We start from the raw sequence: 17,989 nt of genomic DNA, 5'->3' as shown, positions 1-17,989 counted from the left end.
CTTTTCTATCTGCTCTTGATCGCGAGCTAGAGAAGTTTAAAATTTTACTTAGAAACTAGCGTCACCTAGCGGCGAAACCATCAACTAAATGTTGAATCACCACTGAGGTTTTGAATTACTAAAAGCTTTGCTAAAGACGACACTTTTCTATCTGCTCTGGATCGCGAGCTAGAGAAGTTTGAAACTTTACTTGACAACTAACACCGCCTAGCGGTGATATCACCAACTAAATGTTTAATTACACTAGTTTACAGCATTTTTGAACTCGGTAAGTTGATGATCATTTTTGGTGTAGAATCATGCCCTGAGTTCGAAAACGCGAAGGAAAAAAATTACAGTAGAGCGGAATTTTTTTCGACTTTCCATACAAGGATGATGATTTGAAATCGATTTTTGTTCTATTTTTAAGCAAGGTCGCTCGTTTCACACATCTAATTCTCCGTAATCAATGCTCCGATTCAGCTGAATTTTTAACTGTAACTCGCCTACATATGATATGTCAAATAAACGTTGAGAAAGAATTTTTAGATAGAATTATTCTTATTGAAAAAAATACATTTCATCATAAATTTTTGGAAATTTGGCTAAAATTTAAGGAGATCGTCCCTAAAACTCGCCAATATCTTGAATTTCATCAATCTGACGCAAAACCTGCATTCGGATGATCGAATGGTATTGTATTCAGCTTTTAATTTATGGAAAAAGATTTGAAATTGGTTGAACAAAACGCAAGATATTTGAATTTTAGTAAATTCAATATTTTTAAAAGTTGTAAAACTCGATATTGAGCTAAAACTCAAAAACTGTTCTACTTAAAATTTTTTGAAGCACGGTTTCGAAATCAGTGCTAAATTGTACTTCAAAAATTTGGTGGTTGACAGAAGTTCACGACTTTTGTTTTATTTTGTAAACTAGTGTTACCAGATAGGTTTTTACTTCCTGAAAAACTCTGACGAAGACGACACTTTTCTATCTGATCTGGGTCGCGAGCTATAGAAGTTTGAAACTTTACTTGACAATTAGCGTCACCTAGCGGCGAAATTACAAACTAAATGCTAAGTCATTAGATAGCTCTTGACTTCCTGAACAACTTTGCCGAAGACGATACTTTTCGATTTGCTTTGGATCCCGAGATAGCGGAGTTTGAAACTTTACTTGGCAACTAGTGCCACCTAGTGGCGAAATCACCAACTAATTGTTACATCATAAGATTGTTCTTGACTTCCTGAAGAACTTTGCCGAAGACGACTCTCTTCTATCTGATCTGGATCGCGAGCTAGAGAAGTTTGAAACTTTACTTGACAACTAGCACCACCTAGCGGCGAAATCACAAATTAATTGGTTAACCACCAAATTGTTCTTGACCCACTGAACAACTTTGCCGAAGACAGCATTGTTCCAAATCAAGTAGATCTTGAGATATCGCAAGCGATAATTTATGAGTGCTTCTACTGGCGAGTGAACATAAGCAATCACTTCTACATAGCGCCTCTATCGGCCAAATTGCCAACTAATTGGATGTTAGTTCGCATTGTGTGGTAGATCTATTCTAGTACTACAACTTTGCCAAAGAAAGTATGGTGCTATCTTGTAATACTCCTGATATATTCGCTCACACCCCCAATTAGGCGAAATCCCATAAGCTCGGGGATTCCTACAACACGGATTCCTACTGCACCCCCGAACTAACCGTGTAGTAGGAGTCAAGACTGTATTGCGTTCGTAATTGGATAGCCCGTGGTCCAGCCAACAAATTTGTCGAAGACACCACCTACTTAAATTATCACGTTATTGAGATACACACATATAAGTTTGTACTTTTGCATCCAGTTTGAATGCACACTAGCGCCGCCTGTCGGTTGAATTCCTACTTACTTGGTTCGTCACTGGATAGCCCGTGGCCCAGCCATCAACTTTGTCGAAGACACCACACAGTTAAATTATCACGTTATTGAGATACACGCATATACGTTAATACTATTGCATGCAGTTTGTATGCGCACTAGCGCCGCCCAGCGATGGATTTGCCAATGATTTAGTTCATCACTGGACAGCTCTTGACCATGTCAACAACTTTGCCGAAGAGACCAAGTTTTTATAAAGCAATATCGCAAGAATATTTACAATCCTAACTATCTCATTTTTATCAGGTACTTGCGTCTCCATCCAGCGACGGGTGGTGACGCCGCAGATGGCTGTTACCACCCTCTTCCACACGCAAAACGAGCAGTGATGCGAATTAAAGAAGTTAGAAATCATGTGAATAAAATGTCCATTGTTTCGAAATTTAATAACGCCCTTATCTTAAGTGCAACTAAAAAGTTGTCTTCTAACAAAATGTTCCCTAATATATGCACTAAATCTTCAGGGGGGAGCGGATTTTTAGAGTTGTTTTAATGTGCCTTTTTCTTCAAAAGTTTGAAAAGTTGGATTTCCCCATACTGAAAAATTAAAATTCCCATATAAAACTTCAAGTCGATTGCGGACTAGCTTACCGATTTTTTAGAATTTTTAAATTTTGCAGGGCTTCATTTGGGTCCATTTGCAACCATTTGTGACTATTCGGGATTGTGTATTCGCAATTTTGCAAAAATCGACACGGCCTAATGGTCAATCAACGTCCAAAACATTTCGTCATCAACAACCCAGCCAACACGAAGTCGTAAATGATGCACAATATGATGCTAAAGTGGAGGCCATATGCGTACATGTTCCCATTTAACCGTGTGTAAAGTGTACGCATATCGCCTCCACTTTAACATCATATGCGATCGTATGTTGGCTGGGAATGTACGGTACGGACTGAAGCAACAACAGATGTCACCGCAGCATACATGCAAAATCTCCAACACCGACGCAGCCGATTGGCATCATCGGGTAGAATCGACGAAAGAGAGCGATTTTGGAGAAGAAGAATGCAGTGCGGGTGACAATGCTGTAGGAGAACAAAGCCCAAAATGCCAAGATGGGATAAAATGGCCCAACTGATAAAATCATTCCTCAATTGGACTTGATCATTACTATAGGTGAATGGTGTCAAGATATGTTTGCATTGAACATTCTTCTAGAAGCTAGGCCACCAAACCCACGAAAAATTTTTTGATTTCTCAATGAAAATAGGCAACTTCCGGTTTTCCGTGCTTGCAATTAAGGTTTTCTGGTGATTTTATTGCCAGCCAAGTATTTCCAACGAGATTGAGGCACACTTGGAGACGCATGGCTGTTGATGTCTTTGTATTTTAGGGGTCATTCAAATATTACGATCATCGTTTTCACGGTGTGTCTGGTGGACAACATTAATTTAAAAAAATCGGTATCGCTAAGACACCCACCAAACGAAAGCTAAGGGTCCCCCCTTTCATGTGAGACTTAAAGGAGAAAGTTCTATCGGCGGGTCTAGAACAATTTTTTTTTTGAAAAAAATTTGATATTTATTCATTTTTTTCGAAGAACACATTTATGACAAAACACTGTTTTTCCATTGCAAGCATGATTTTCCGACGATATATTTTTATATTATGTTTATTATTCTTCACATAAAAGCACAATAGTACCATGTGAATGGGAAATCCAGGCGATGACAGTTTTGTGTTTATGGACAGTGTGGTGAAAGTACTAGAACATTGAGTATAAAATCGAGTGATATGCAGTTCCTTTGATTTCCAATCTAGATTCCAATAATGTGTTTGCATCCTATGACAGATGCATATACGTCTTTAGGGTCTCGTATTTGACTGGCACCAGCAGGTCACAAATCGACCACCTTTACAGCATATACCGTCATTTGGTTCTTCAGATTTGTGCTCTTGAAATTTCGTGGTGTGACTTCGTCACATATGCTCCTAAAACAGCTTCTCAACTTCAATGCGCGTCTGGTACTCAAGACACATGTTTTCTTTCGTCTTCTTCTTCTTCTTCTTCTTCTTCTTCTTGGCGAAACGTCCCTACAGGGACAACGCATGCTTCTTAGCTTGTTTTATGAGCACTGTAGGAGATGTAATAAGAATAAATGAAATTGTTTGATTTGTTTGAAATTTTCTTATTTTATCTTCTACAAGCACTTTCACAGTTTTTAACTAAAAACTTCTTTTGCCAATTACTTTTGTGTGACTTGCTCGAAAATACTACATGCTCATTTAAGTCAAGGAAATTTCCTTCACGAAAAGGCCCTGGACTGACCGGGAATCGAACCCGTCATCCTCAGCATGGTTGTGCTGGGTACTCACGCCTTTGCAGATGTGGCTTTATGGACACTTTTCGTTATCAAAAACAAATCATCGGTGAACAAAATCGGTTTACTGTTCAGGTCACTCGTTGACGCCGGTTTCTATCTGGATGGTAGTTCATGAATATTTGAGAGCTTCATCTGATCTGCCTGATCTCTGGGTTTAACCCGCAAATATTCAGCAACCGCAGCAACTTTATGAGAAGTCTGAATGATGTTCAACCTGTTTCAATGTACTTCAGCTTCAGTGCAAACAAGCTGCTTGCCTTTGATCATTTTCCTGTAGCATCTAGAACACAACCGCAACGAGAAATTTCTTTCTGCGTCATCGGTAGTAGCGCTAGATCTGCCACGTTTGCCCATTATGAGAAGTAGTAGTTCTTGCAGAACTACATATTTCACAAATAAGGGCCGCAACTCCATGTAGAAGGTTTCAAATAATATGTAAGCTCATAGAGAGTAAATCTAATGGGTATATTCGCCACCATTGAATGGGATAAATTTAAAAGAGCAAGTCCGAACTTTTTTGTGGGGTAGTACTAACTGCTATCTCTGATATCTTTCAGAAAAAAAGTTTTCATAATATCAACAACCTGCAAGTAGAAACAAGAACAAGTTATGACATTTTCAATCCGTTATGATTAATATGTATGTGCTCAGACATATGTACTTTAATGTAAAACATGTATATATGTCAATAAAGCTGTAGAAATGAATGAAAAGTTGCTAACTCGTCTATTATGCCATGATGCTAGCAGAAGATGTGGAGCGGACCTGGTGTGATGGTTAGAACACTTGACTAACACGCCGAGGACCTGGGATCGAGTCCCACTCCCGACAAACTCGCAAAATGTGAGTTCTTCCTTCGGAAGGGAAGTGAAGCGTGGGTCCCGAGATGAACTAGCCAAGGGCTAAAAATCTCGTTAATACAGATTAAAAAAATAGCAAAAAAAAACAAACTATTGATAACCGACAGATTAGCACATTGTTCTTACTACATATACCGTTAGACATGTAGCATTAATTATTCTGTTTTTGTCAGTTGAGTAAGGCTACCTGTTCACAAAGGTATACTGTTACCAATATTTTTTACTGAACAAATCTAAAACAGTAAACATCAACTGCTTTCGATGATAATTGTGGCGGAAAAACATTTCTTCAAACACAAAACGTACTCTTTGGTTTGGTTTTCCTCGTCACTTAGGGGGTTCTTGTCGTAGTTGTATCTTTAAAAGTAAGGAGCTATACCTAACTGCAATAACTGCAGGAGCTATACCTAACTGCAATTAACTAAAAATGTTTAAGTCTTAGGTACCATAAAGGTGCACAAATTGAACAAATACCGGCATGTGATAATTCTAACCGAACCACGGCATACAAGGATATAAGACGATCACATTGATAAAATTGATGTGGAGATCTAGATCGTTTTATTCATGCTTTTGAACGATTCAAATTGCATCATCAAGAAACTTTAAGTTTTCCGAAATGGATTACCTTCCAAATGTTGTGCCCCGTTATCCGAGCTACTTTGATGTATGTTCTATTTTTGTTGACATTACTCGGCCTACTTTGATCGTTAAACTGTTAAATCATAAGACACTGTCAATAAAAAATAAGAAAATTGCAGCCGCAATAACTACTTCCACATGTATAAAAGGCGAAGTTTATTTGTATACGTGTATGCCCAGATACTGCTGAAATTCTATTCAACTGCCTTAAATATTTTTTTTTGCACTTTATGTTTAAGCTATATTTTGTAAGGAAAATTTTTAATTTTTGATTTGACCCGTTTACTCTTTTAAAAGGACACGTTACTAATGGGCGACCTCATACAAGCCCATTTGGCTACAATCAAGGTTGAAAAAAGAAAAAACACAAGCCTCAATGATAATAATATTTGAAAAAAAAAAATTGTTCTAGACCCGCCGATAGAACTTTCTTCTTTTAGGCTCAAATGAAAGAGGGGACCTTCAGCTTTCGTTTGGTGGGTGTTTTAGCGATACCGATTTTTTTAAAATAATTTTGTTCTACCAGACACACCGTGTTTTGCGGGGAGGGGGGCAACACTCCATTTATTGAGTATACGAAAAAAGCGGGACAGAGGGGGGAAAAGGAGTCGGAAATGCTCGAAAACTGATGGACGTATGATGATTAACCTGGGCTTGTTAGGCAAATTCTTAGTGGAATTCAAAGGAGCAGTACTTAACGCGATTTTCTTTCTGATGGACGTAATTTTTGAATGTTTTCATGAAGTAGCATCTTACTCCATGGCAGACGGTCGTTTTGCACCACTTCCGTTTTACGAATCAGTTTTTAAAATTGCTAAAAATCGATGAAAATGCAATAGTTTAGAGAATAGTTTTGCTGAAGTATCGAGCAAATATTGTCTAGTTGCTGTTACCACTTCGAAAGCCTAACAAATGAGGCTAATTATCATTGAAAACGATGAAAGTTTGAAAAATGGCATTTTACCCCACTTGACCCTATGCAGCAAGGCAGCCGGCAGAACGTGAAGAGTTACAAACTACAAACATATTTAAAGGTCCAATCTGCAAAAGAGCGGCTCTCTTTAAATTATTACGATGTCACAGTGGACATTTTGGCAATTTGTGATGTGTAGATCGGAAAAAGATTGTTTAATCTATCTTCCGACGCAAGAAGTGAATCAAAATTTATAAATACAAGCACAATATCATCGAAAGAGAGGAGACTTGAATAGAGCCTCTCATCTGCACTTAGGACCTATAGAAATGTTCGACTTTAATTAAAACAACAGCCCGCGCACGCCTCTTTCGGAAGAAGAAATGACGTTTCAAAAAAGCGAAGTGCTGGGAACTGGAACTGCTGTGCTGTTCTCAAGAAATACCAGAAGCTAAACGCCGCCCGCTACGGCTTCGACCCACGAGATGTAATCTGTAGGGATTGGCGATTAAAATCAGACGTTATGTCGTGAAAATTAAGAAGTTTGAAAGGAAAATACCAATTCCCTATCAGTTTAATCATCAATTTTTTGGTAAATTTTTCGATAAAACGATTTTTTCTACCAGGTTCCCATAAAAAAATACTCTGGAACGACTCAATCACTAAAATACGAAATATGATTTCACAAAACATAACCTCTCTCTAGGAGGCCAATAAAGAAGGAAGACTTCTGGCAGAAAGACGTGAGGTAATCGAATGGAAGCGGAAATGACTACCATTCTAATTTAACAGCTTTTTTTGTCCACTAGGGCACTACGTGAGCGGGGGGATGATTTGGCTACTGTTCTGCATTTATACAGAGTCTTTGAATCAATTGACGATTGACGGTTGAACAAAGAGCACTGCTGTTGTTCCTTTTCAGTCTATCCAGAATCCAGTGGAGGGTCAATTGTCAATGGCGCGGCTGGGGAATGCATCCATGGCCATACACATTCGAAGCAAAAGTGTGATCCTTGCCAGAGAAAATAGGTTGTTCCCGTAATCGGCAACAATACGGTAGGTGACCTTCCGAAAATTTAAACGACTCGCCAAGTAGGTTTTCACTGGTGTATTAGTAGCTCGTACGTTAAATTTTCCCTATCAGTATACAATTATTTCAATTACATTATCATCGTTTTAGGATCATTGGATAAACATTATCAGTTTTCAGCTTTACTCACGTTTAGTATTTTCCCCTGATTTCCGTATTTTCCGGAAAGCGGTACTGCACGGTACTTCGCAACCGTAGCGCGTGATTCCTGCACGTTTAATTTGTTTGTTACAGCTTAGTTATGCATGATTATTATACAAGTAAGTTACCTTGGAGTACGAAAGCAGGTATCGTACTTATCTGCGATCACTACTCAACATAGGAATGAGGAGTTGGGATTATCCTTCTCCGTCAACCGTGATTGAAGCTGCGATTCCTACGATCGAACATTAGTTTTACATCTAGTTTTTTCGAATATAGAGTAGCAATTCATTTTACCTTGCAAGTACTTAACTGCCTACCAATTCACTCGCAACATGCACAAATCGCTTATAGATAAATTAATTATTTGCTTTAAACGAAATATTAGTTCAATTAAATTCACTTGCTTATAGTTTTCAGTTTTGTTTTGTTTTGGCTAATTCAGGTTCCCTTAACATCTTTTTCGTTCTGACGTTTACCTACTACCACAGCTCTGTCGAGTTGATTCAGTGATGGAGAATCTAGGTGGAGGTTCGTTGGTAGCGGAGGCGCATTCGCAGATTGCGTAACAGTCCCCCCCGGTACACAGGTTCCAGATTCCTGCGTACTTCCGGTTGCGCCGACGTCTAGAACCGCTAGTCTCACTGCTGGTCGTTCGTAGATGTTTGCCGAGGTCCTCACCGTTGCGCTTCGCACCTGTCCATTTTTCTGGCTGACGTTGACGACACGACCCTTAGGCCATGAGTTCCTTGGTAGATCGGGATCGACAACTATCACCACATCTCCAATCTGAATTGGTTTCACCGGGTAGTGCCATTTGGTTCGGCGAGTGATCGACGGCAGATACTCTCGGAGCCACCGCCTCCAAAACATATTGGCGAAAATTTGAGAGGTTTTCCAACTATTAACCAGCGTAGCGGGGCTATCGTCGTAAGGCACTAGTGGTTTCGTGCCTCCAGAGGAGCCTAACAAGAAATGATTAGGCGTTAGTGCCTCGCTTTCGGAGTTATCGATAGGGACGTAGGTGAGGGGACGTGAATTGATGATGTTTTCTACTTCGATTAACCCGTTTCGTAGAACTTCATCAGTTGGAGTCCTTGGCAGATGCATGTTCTGCAGAATCTTTTTCACCGACTGAACCAATCTCTCCCAGCTTCCTCCCATATGTGGACTACTTGGAGGTAGGAAAGACCATTTGGTATCTGAAGTCACAAACTCCTGCATAATCTTGTTTCTGTCCAGAGATCGAAGTGCTTCGTTTAGTTCTCGGTTGGCGCCAACAAAATTTGTTCCCCTGTCACTATACAGCTCCAGAGGAGTTCCACGTCTGGCGATAAAGTTACGCAGTGCCATGATGCAAGAGCTAGTATTCAGCGAGTGAGCAACTTCGATATGGACGGCGCGTATCACCAGACAAGTGATTAGCACACCCCACCTCTTCTCGGTTCGCCTTCCTACTACCACTAGCATTGGTCCAAAGAAGTCGATCCCGGCGTAAGAGAACGGTCGAGAGTATGCCGCTAGCCGGGCTGGCGGAAGATCGGCCATAACAGGCGGCTGCGGTCGGGCTCTGCCATTCTTGCAATATTGGCATTGTTGTCGGACTTTGTAACAGATTCTTCGCAGCTGTGGAATCCAGTATCGTTGTCGTAGTTCGTTCACGACTGTCTCGTGATTCAGATGGTGGTAACGCTCATGGATGAATTTAACTACAAGTGCCGTGACCGGATGATTCTTCGGCAAAATAATGTTATGGGCAGCATCTTCACCGATGAATTTACATCCAGTAGTTCGTCCACTCGAACGCAGCACTCCCTGATCATCCAGGAACGGTGAAAGCTTGTACAGTGAGCTGCTTTTGGGAACCGGAACCATGAACTTCGCGTCTGCTAGCTTGGAACGTTTCAGTATCAGCATCTCTTCACCGTAGCCTTCAATCTGAACTTGCCGATATATACAGCGCTCTGCCTCGAACAGTTCCGACTGGTTGAGAATTCCGATTGCTGGTGGACGCTTCTGCAATCTGGCTTGAATGTTTCTGAGGAATCGAAGCACGTAGGAGGTGATTCTCAGGAGCTTCCGCCAGTCGGAGTATTTTGAAAAGTTCATTACGGGATCATGGACTGCATGTGTGTTAACAAGTGCGTTCATTTCGGTAGTGGTAGTCTCGTTACTCGTTGGCTGAACCGGCCACTCACAATACTGCTGCCACAGGAAATCCGGCCCTTTAAACCATCGACATGACGGAGAAAGTTCGGGAGTTTTCTGCCACTTCGTTCCTTCATCGGCTACGTTTTGCTTCGTTGGTAGCCACAACCACTCCGACAGTTCGGTATTTTCCAGAATTTCACCGGTTCTGGCGGCAACAAACTTACTGTACCTTTTGTGGTCGGAGCGTAGCCAGCACAGAACATCTCTAGAGTCGGTCCAGAAAAAACGTTTGCTGATTGAGATCCGATGAGTTTCAGCAATATCTTTCGCCAGACGCGTGCCAATAACTGCCGCTTGAAGTTCCAAGCGAGGAATTGAGACGTACTTCAGAGGAGCGACACGGGTTTTAGCAGTAACGAAGGCACACTCAATCGTACCACGTTCTGCGAAGCGAAAGTAGGCTACTGCTGCATATCCGTTCTCGCTCGCATCGACAAAGACATGAAGTTGGAGTTCGTTGCTTTCGACTGATGATGATGTTGTAGTTCGGTAACAACGAGGAACGCATACAGTATGTACGTTGTGCAACACACTAAGCCATGCTCTCCACTTTTCTAGATGATTATCCGATATTGGCTCGTCCCATCCTATGTTAGAGCGCCAGATATTTTGGAGTAGAACCTTCAGAAACATCAACACGTTAGCGAGTAATCCTAGCGGGTCGTAAACGGACATAAGGATTTTCAGTACTTCCCGTTTTGTGGGAACTTGTTTGCCAGACAACAGCTCCTGACGGCATCGATTCGGAATCTTGAATGTGAATGTGTCGTCAGTCGTGTTCCACCACATGCCCAGGACCTTTTCGGTAGACAGCTCTCCATCCTTGTTTAAGTCCTTTTGGTTTGATATCTGTTCACCCATAGATTCCACTACTTTCTTGGAGTTCGACAGCCACCCTCGTATTTCAAATCCCCCATCTGCGTGTATTTGACGAACATCTTGCGCGAGTTTCACGGCTTCTGCTTCTGTTTCTACGCTACAAAGCATATCGTCGACGTACGTCCCTTTGCAAATCGCATCAACTGCTTTTGGAAGCTGATTTCTGAATCGTTCTGCATTCAGGTTCTTAATGTATTGTGCACTACTCGGAGAGCAACACGCACCAAATGTCATGACCTGCATTACGTACGTCGAAGGGATCTTGCCGGGGACACCATCATTCCACAGGAACCGCTGGCAATGTTGGTCTTCGCAATTGATTCGCACTTGGTGAAACATTTCGCGAATATCTCCTGTGACCGCCGTGCGAAACTCACGAAAACGCTGAAGGACGTGGTGTAGCGGTGTGACCTGATCAGGGCCTTTCAGAAGGAACGAATTAAGCGATAGTTTCCCCACTTTGGCAGCGGCGTCCCAAACGATACGTAGCTTACCGGGTTTGTTCGGGTTCACGACCGGAAAAATCGGCAGATACCACGATCTTCCGGTGTGTGTAGCTTCTTCTTGCGCCGACAGCTTGCGAATGTAGCCTTTGTCTTGATAATCCTGGATATTTTCCTGCAGTTCCTTGGCTAATCTTGGTTCACGAGCCATGCGCTTGCTCAAACAATCGTGTCGCTTCAGGGCCATGGTTCTACTCCCCGGTAGTCGGATTTCATCGTAGCGCCATAGCAAGCTGGTTTCGTATCTTCCATCCTGGAAGATCGTATTGGTTCTCAGCATGTCCATCGCTCTTTCGTCATCCTTCGACATTTGCGGCTTCTCGGAAAGTTGAACTCCAAGGCTATCCATGGAAAAGTAATTCTTGACAGCTGAATGAAGCCCTTCGCAATGGCAGATATGGTACCCATATGAAACATCTCTTTTCTCCGTTGTTTGCTCTGAAGTTGAACACGGACCATAGACTACCCAGCCTAGCCGGGTTAGAACGGCTGTTGGCTGATTTTCGAATCCCTCTCTGGAATCAAGCGGGTACTCCAAGCGGCAACTGTCAATTCCCAGGAGAATTCTTGGCTTCACGGCGGCATATGATTCAATTGGCAATCCCGACAGGTGCTGAAAGTGCATTGCTAGATCTGGTACAGACACCGTCTGTGCCGGCAGGTCTAGGCTTCTCACTGTGTGTACTTCCGCGAGATGGAAGATTTGCCCTGGAGTCTTGGCTCCGGAAATCTCGGCCGAAAACACAACTGATTCTTTCTCATAACGCCCTTGTCCACCAGTCCAGGAGATGCATAATGGAGATTTTTCACCGCTCAGGTTCAACTCCTCCCACAAACTGTGTTCCATAAGCGTTGAAGTCGACCCTGCATCAAGGAACGCGTACGTGTTGATCGTTTTTCCTCTGCCGTACACCGTGACTTGAACATATTTCAGTAAAACTCTCCCCTGTGAACTGTGATGCGCGTTCACTGAGGTGTCCTGAGTCGAAATGGATGACGATGGTTTATTATGTTTGCTGTCATCGTGCAATAACCGGTGATGCAGAAAACTACACCCGTTCAGGCCGCAGGGAACCTTCCTATCACAGGCTTTAAAGTGCTTGATAAGACACTTTCGACAGATCTTCTTCTCGTTCACCAACGCCCATCGAGCCTTAGAGGACATATTGAGAAAACTGCTACAATCGTCGAGAGAACTGCAATCGTTTCCACACGCCAGGCAATTATGATGATCCACCTGTTCCGGTATATGTGAGGAATGTGCATGAACGAAGACATCCTCTCTCCGAACTTTCCTATCCGACTTGTGCTCGGGTTTGGCCCATACTGCTGGTCGAATCACTTGGCATAACGCTTCAACCATCTCGCCAAGCCAGGCGTTGAAGTGCAGGAGCGTGACAGCTCCTATCTCCTTCCGATAGAATGCCCATTTTATCTTCAACGGTGATGGTAGGCTCTCGACCAGCTCTTGCATCAGTGCAACGTTGTAAAATCGTTCGTCCATCTGGCATACCTGTATAGTTGCGCACAAGTTCTGAACTGCAACTCCGAAGTCGACAATCGATTCCATCTTATCACTTCTTGGTGAAGGCATCGCTCGAATCCTCTGAACCATTGTTTCAACGATGGACTCCGGATTACCGAAGAGGGTTCTCAGTCGGTTCACTATCACAGGAACGTTGTCGGGATGGAGCAGTAGACTTTTAACCGCGTTGAGTGCCTTGTCGTGAAGGCTTCGTTCCAGCCGATCCAGCAGTTCGTCGTTCCGAAACGCGCACATCCTCGAGGTGCGCTCGTAGGCCGCGATGAATCGTGGCCAATCCTCTGGGTCTCCGCCGAACTTTGGTAGATCCTTCACTGTTTGTCGCGCTGCAAGGTGACTACTGGTAAGCGGAATGGAATCGCTATTCATTTGATGTTGATAGGAAGCCATATTTTGCCGCGGAGTTGACGTTAGAAGCGGTGGCTGGCCGATAGCTTGTGAGTTGACTACATTCTGCGAGACAGGATGTGGATAATGTACTGCCGGGTAAGTTGTCGACATTATCGGTTGCTGCGATGCTACGGTATATAGAGGAGCCGATGGCGTGGCGGCTATTGGTGCTTGATATCCACCGAACACGGGCTGATAGTGCGCTGACACTCGCGGGATGTTTTCGCCAGATCTCGCGTGAGCTGGGCACGTACCAGTTGCGGGGCTCGTATCAGTTTGCTGTGGAACTACATGCAGTTGACGTCCACCTGGAGCGCAGTTGCTTAAACGGCCAGGTTGGATCGATGCCGTGGCCGGCTTCCGTAGTATTTCGTCGTATACCGGCAGCGGTGAATCGTCCAAGTAATTTCCTGTTCCCTGCCCTATGTTCTCTGTTTTCTCCAGCCATTCGTTGATCTTCTCCAAACTTGTGACCGATTCGGCCTCGGAATCGCTGAGCTCCAACATTTCTCGCTCCATTGCTAGTCGTTCTTCAAGCTGCTTTTTCTCTAACGCTTGCCTAGCTTCCAGGGCCCTAATTTCCAGTTCTTTGAGCTTCGCTGAACGCTTCGATGACCTTGAGGATGCTTTGTCGACCCTGGCCGGTGCCTTCACATTGTTGCTGATTGAGTTTGTAAGCAACTCAGTGTTTCGTTGTTTATCATCCGTGAATCCTTCTAACGTGGTCTTCTCCGCGATCCTGACGGGTTGTCTATGTTGTTTTGGAATAACACCGAGCGATTTAGAAGGTACTTCGAGTTCAGTCGTTGCTACTTCAGGCGACAAATTTGGCTGTTGCAATTGCAACTGTCCTAGCTGCGTTCGGACGATCTGCTCCTGCTTCCGCTGCTGCAATTCGATGTTCTGCCGCTGCTCAAGCATCTGCCGTTCTTCCATCTGCTCTAGACGCCTCTGTTGCTCAAGTTGCCACTGCCGTTGATGCTGCTCAAAACGCTCCAACTGTTCACTTAAAGTCCGCTTCTGTTTCTCCAGCGATGTCCTCATACATCCGTTGCAACTCCAGTCATGGTTTCGGATGCTATCGTCCACGTTTACACAGTCGTAGTGATACCACACATCACACTCGTCACATTGCACCATTCGACTATTATCAACACGGTGACACGTCCCACAACTCGCCCCCTCACCACCAGGAGAATCACTCTTCCTATAAAGACGTCCTCCGGCACCCGCTACGCTTCCGCTTGACATTCCGGAAATTAAACGGAAAATTTAATTTGTTCCCGTAATCGGCAACAATACGGTAGGTGACCTTCCGAAAATTTAAACGACTCGCCAAGTAGGTTTTCACTGGTGTATTAGTAGCTCGTACGTTAAATTTTCCCTATCAGTATACAATTATTTCAATTACATTATCATCGTTTTAGGATCATTGGATAAACATTATCAGTTTTCAGCTTTACTCACGTTTAGTATTTTCCCCTGATTTCCGTATTTTCCGGAAAGCGGTACTGCACGGTACTTCGCAACCGTAGCGCGTGATTCCTGCACGTTTAATTTGTTTGTTACAGCTTAGTTATGCATGATTATTATACAAGTAAGTTACCTTGGAGTACGAAAGCAGGTATCGTACTTATCTGCGATCACTACTCAACATAGGAATGAGGAGTTGGGATTATCCTTCTCCGTCAACCGTGATTGAAGCTGCGATTCCTACGATCGAACATTAGTTTTACATCTAGTTTTTTCGAATATAGAGTAGCAATTCATTTTACCTTGCAAGTACTTAACTGCCTACCAATTCACTCGCAACATGCACAAATCGCTTATAGATAAATTAATTATTTGCTTTAAACGAAATATTAGTTCAATTAAATTCACTTGCTTATAGTTTTCAGTTTTGTTTTGTTTTGGCTAATTCAGGTTCCCTTAACATCTTTTTCGTTCTGACGTTTACCTACTACCACAGCTCTGTCGAGTTGATTCAGTGATGGAGAATCTAGGTGGAGGTTCGTTGGTAGCGGAGGCGCATTCGCAGATTGCGTAACATAGGTAGAGAAGCGAAGAGTGAACAGCCGCCTGAACGGCAACACTTTTTCTGTTTTGATTTCATCGCTCGGATGCTGGCAACTACAGCAAAGCAGATTAATCCACCCATCGAAGTTAGTGCCTATCTCGCATACCGCATTTGAAAACTATTTATACTGTTGTTTTATTAACTAGACATTATTAAACTGATGTCCCAAAATGGAACAATTTTCATTAATTCAAGGAATCAATGTTGTTTGCACTGTCAAACTTTGGTGAGAATATGTTTGAAACGAATGCAATACTTATCTTTACTTATGCGGCAATCGTCAAGGTTTGTTGATTTTGTTCATTAGGATACCAGTTTGACGGTTCGATAAGGTATTTTTGGCTTCACACTATTCGCTTCTCTACCTATTTTCTCTGATCCTTGCAACCACGAAGTCACGCGATTTCGGGTAAACTTAAAAGTTCATTCGGATCTCGCCGAGAACTGCCACCAGGTGACGGACTCTCATGCCTTCTCTTCAACATCGCTCTTGAAGGTATAATGTGACATTTCCACATTTTTTTCAGTTTTAAATTTTGTTTTTTCAGTCATTTTGTGTTTCCTTACAATAATTTCTTGTTTAAGTGTTACAGAACTAGTCTTTTCAGCCTTTGATATTTGTTTGTTGCTTTAGGATTTACGCCATCTTTCTTTATTATCCAGTTACAACCTGGGTTGGAACTGGATCAGATCACAGTTTCAACCCCAACCCGACTTCGGTTTCGCTTGTACTAAAGTTTGTTTGACGTTGTTTCTTTACACATTTTCCGCCAATCCAGTTCCAACCCAGGTTAATAAAGAAAAACGGCATTAGTTTCTTTACAAAGTGTCTTGTGTGTGTTTACAAACTTGGTCATTTTAATTTTATATTCTACTTAACCTACTTATTCTAAAAAAATGAAAAATCCTGTTCAACCAGGACTCGGATGAGCGGGTGTTTTGGTCGAGCAGCGCTTTCGATGAAGCCGTCGATTGCCTCTTCTATCCGTTCCTTGACGGTCTTGAATCCTGCGTTTCGATGCAGCTCTCTGATTCTTGTATCGTATGGGGCGTTCAGGATAATACGAGTCAGCCGGTTCAGGACCACCTGCAGCTTCTTCTTGTGGATTTCCGAACATGTTCCCCAGTCCCCACACCAGCGTGGCGTAGTTCAACACTGGGGCGATGATGGTTTTGAAAACGACTAGCTTGTTCCATCCCGACAGTCGAGACCACCGGGAGATCAGCGGGTACAGAGACTTTGACAGGCCAATAGATCTGTTCTTCAGATTCTCGGTGTGCGTCCGGTAGATCCTTTTGTTTTCCATGATGACCCCAAGGTAGCAATCTTCGTCCGACCAGGGAACAATGTGGCCGTTGATCCGGATGTAGCAGTTCAGTGGAGGGAGAAGCTTCGGTGATGGTCGTTGCCCGAAGACGATGGCCTGGCCCTTGGCTCCGTTGACCTTTATTTTCAACTCGTGAGGTAGCCGACGTATGCCGAGACATGTAGTTCATAGGCGTGCGACCGTGCGCTACGATCGCGCTATCATCGGAGTAGAATGTCAATATGCACCCACCGGAAGTGGCGGGAAGTTCGAAGTGTACAGGTTGTACAGTATCGAGCCCAGGAGACTGCTTTGGAGGACTCCTGCTGGGATCGCCTGGAGTTCGGACTCTGTTCCTGTGAAATGGACTCGGAAAGATCGATTAGCGAGATAATTTCTTACCATTCTCGTCAGGTAAGTCGAAAATCCTGTCTGTACCAGCTTATAGACAAGGCCGTCGTGCCAGACGTTGTCGAAAGCCTTTTCGCCGTCCAGGAGAACCATCACCGTGTTGTTGGATAGGGCAGTGTTGCGATGGGTATCGTTTTCAACTCGAACCTGCTGGTGAGTGGTGGAGTGCCCTCGTCGAAATCCGAATTGCTCCGGAACGATGAGGTCGTGCTCTTCTATATGCTGCATCATGAGCTGGAGAATAGTGCGCTCAAAAACCTTGTTAGCTGCTGATAGCAGGGTGAAGGGCCGCCCAGACAACCAGTCATCCTATAAGATGCTGCATAAGATGATAAAGTGGAGGTCATATGCGTACATGCCTCCATTTAGGCGTATGTAAAATGTACGCATATCGCCTCCACTTTAACATCTTATACAACATCTTATACGATGACTGGTTGACTGGGCGATAGCTTTATGCGTTGGTTTGATCCATCCCGGGCATCGGGATGGGAATATTTTTGCCTACCTTCCATCTGGATGGAAAGTAGTCCAGTTGAAGTTGGAGAGGACCGCCGCCATGAAGCGGTACGCCTTACTGGAGAGCTTCTTTAGAACCAGGTTGAAGATGTTGTCCTTGCCCGGTGCCTTCATGTCCTTCATCGTCCGTTTGACCGCTGCCCTGACTTCGTTCTCAGAGCTGCGAAATATCAGTCATGCAGTTGACTACTGATTTTGAACCACCGTCACTATCACTGTAGGCCGATCAATATCAAAACGATAGCGACCGGCAACAACTTGATACTGAC

The 17,989-nt window shown here is 43.3% G+C and overlaps 1 protein-coding gene across 2 annotated transcripts; it reads right to left on the bottom strand.

The window, feature by feature from the left end:
• Nucleotides 1-7,698: 7,698 nt before the first annotated feature.
• On the bottom strand, nucleotides 7,699-15,462 carry LOC134285395 (uncharacterized). Of its 2 annotated transcripts, XR_009996341.1 has the most exons (3): nucleotides 15,013-15,462; nucleotides 8,009-14,951; nucleotides 7,700-7,947 (listed from the first exon to the last, which is right to left on the bottom strand). XR_009996341.1 is itself a non-coding variant. In XM_062846027.1 (2 exons), the coding sequence occupies exon 2, from the start codon at nucleotides 14,655-14,657 to the stop codon at nucleotides 8,322-8,324; it is 6,336 nt and encodes a 2,111-aa protein (XP_062702011.1). In that variant the 5' UTR covers nucleotides 14,658-14,951; nucleotides 15,013-15,462; the 3' UTR covers nucleotides 7,699-8,321. The 2 variants fall into 2 exon arrangements, 1 of the variants encoding a protein (XP_062702011.1); XM_062846027.1 differs by having other exon boundaries at nucleotides 7,699-14,951.
• Nucleotides 15,463-17,989: the final 2,527 nt, after the last annotated feature.

The sequence above is a fragment of the Aedes albopictus genome, chromosome 1 (assembly GCF_035046485.1).
Source record: "Aedes albopictus strain Foshan chromosome 1, AalbF5, whole genome shotgun sequence".
NCBI lineage: Eukaryota > Metazoa > Arthropoda > Insecta > Diptera > Culicidae > Aedes > Aedes albopictus.
This window is presented reverse-complemented; position numbering and strand designations above follow the sequence as displayed.

Coding starts and splice junctions, on each gene's coding strand:
- LOC134285395 (XM_062846027.1), bottom strand. CDS start 14,657: ATGTCAAGCGGAAGCGTAGCGGGTGCCGGAGGACGTCTTTATAGGAAG.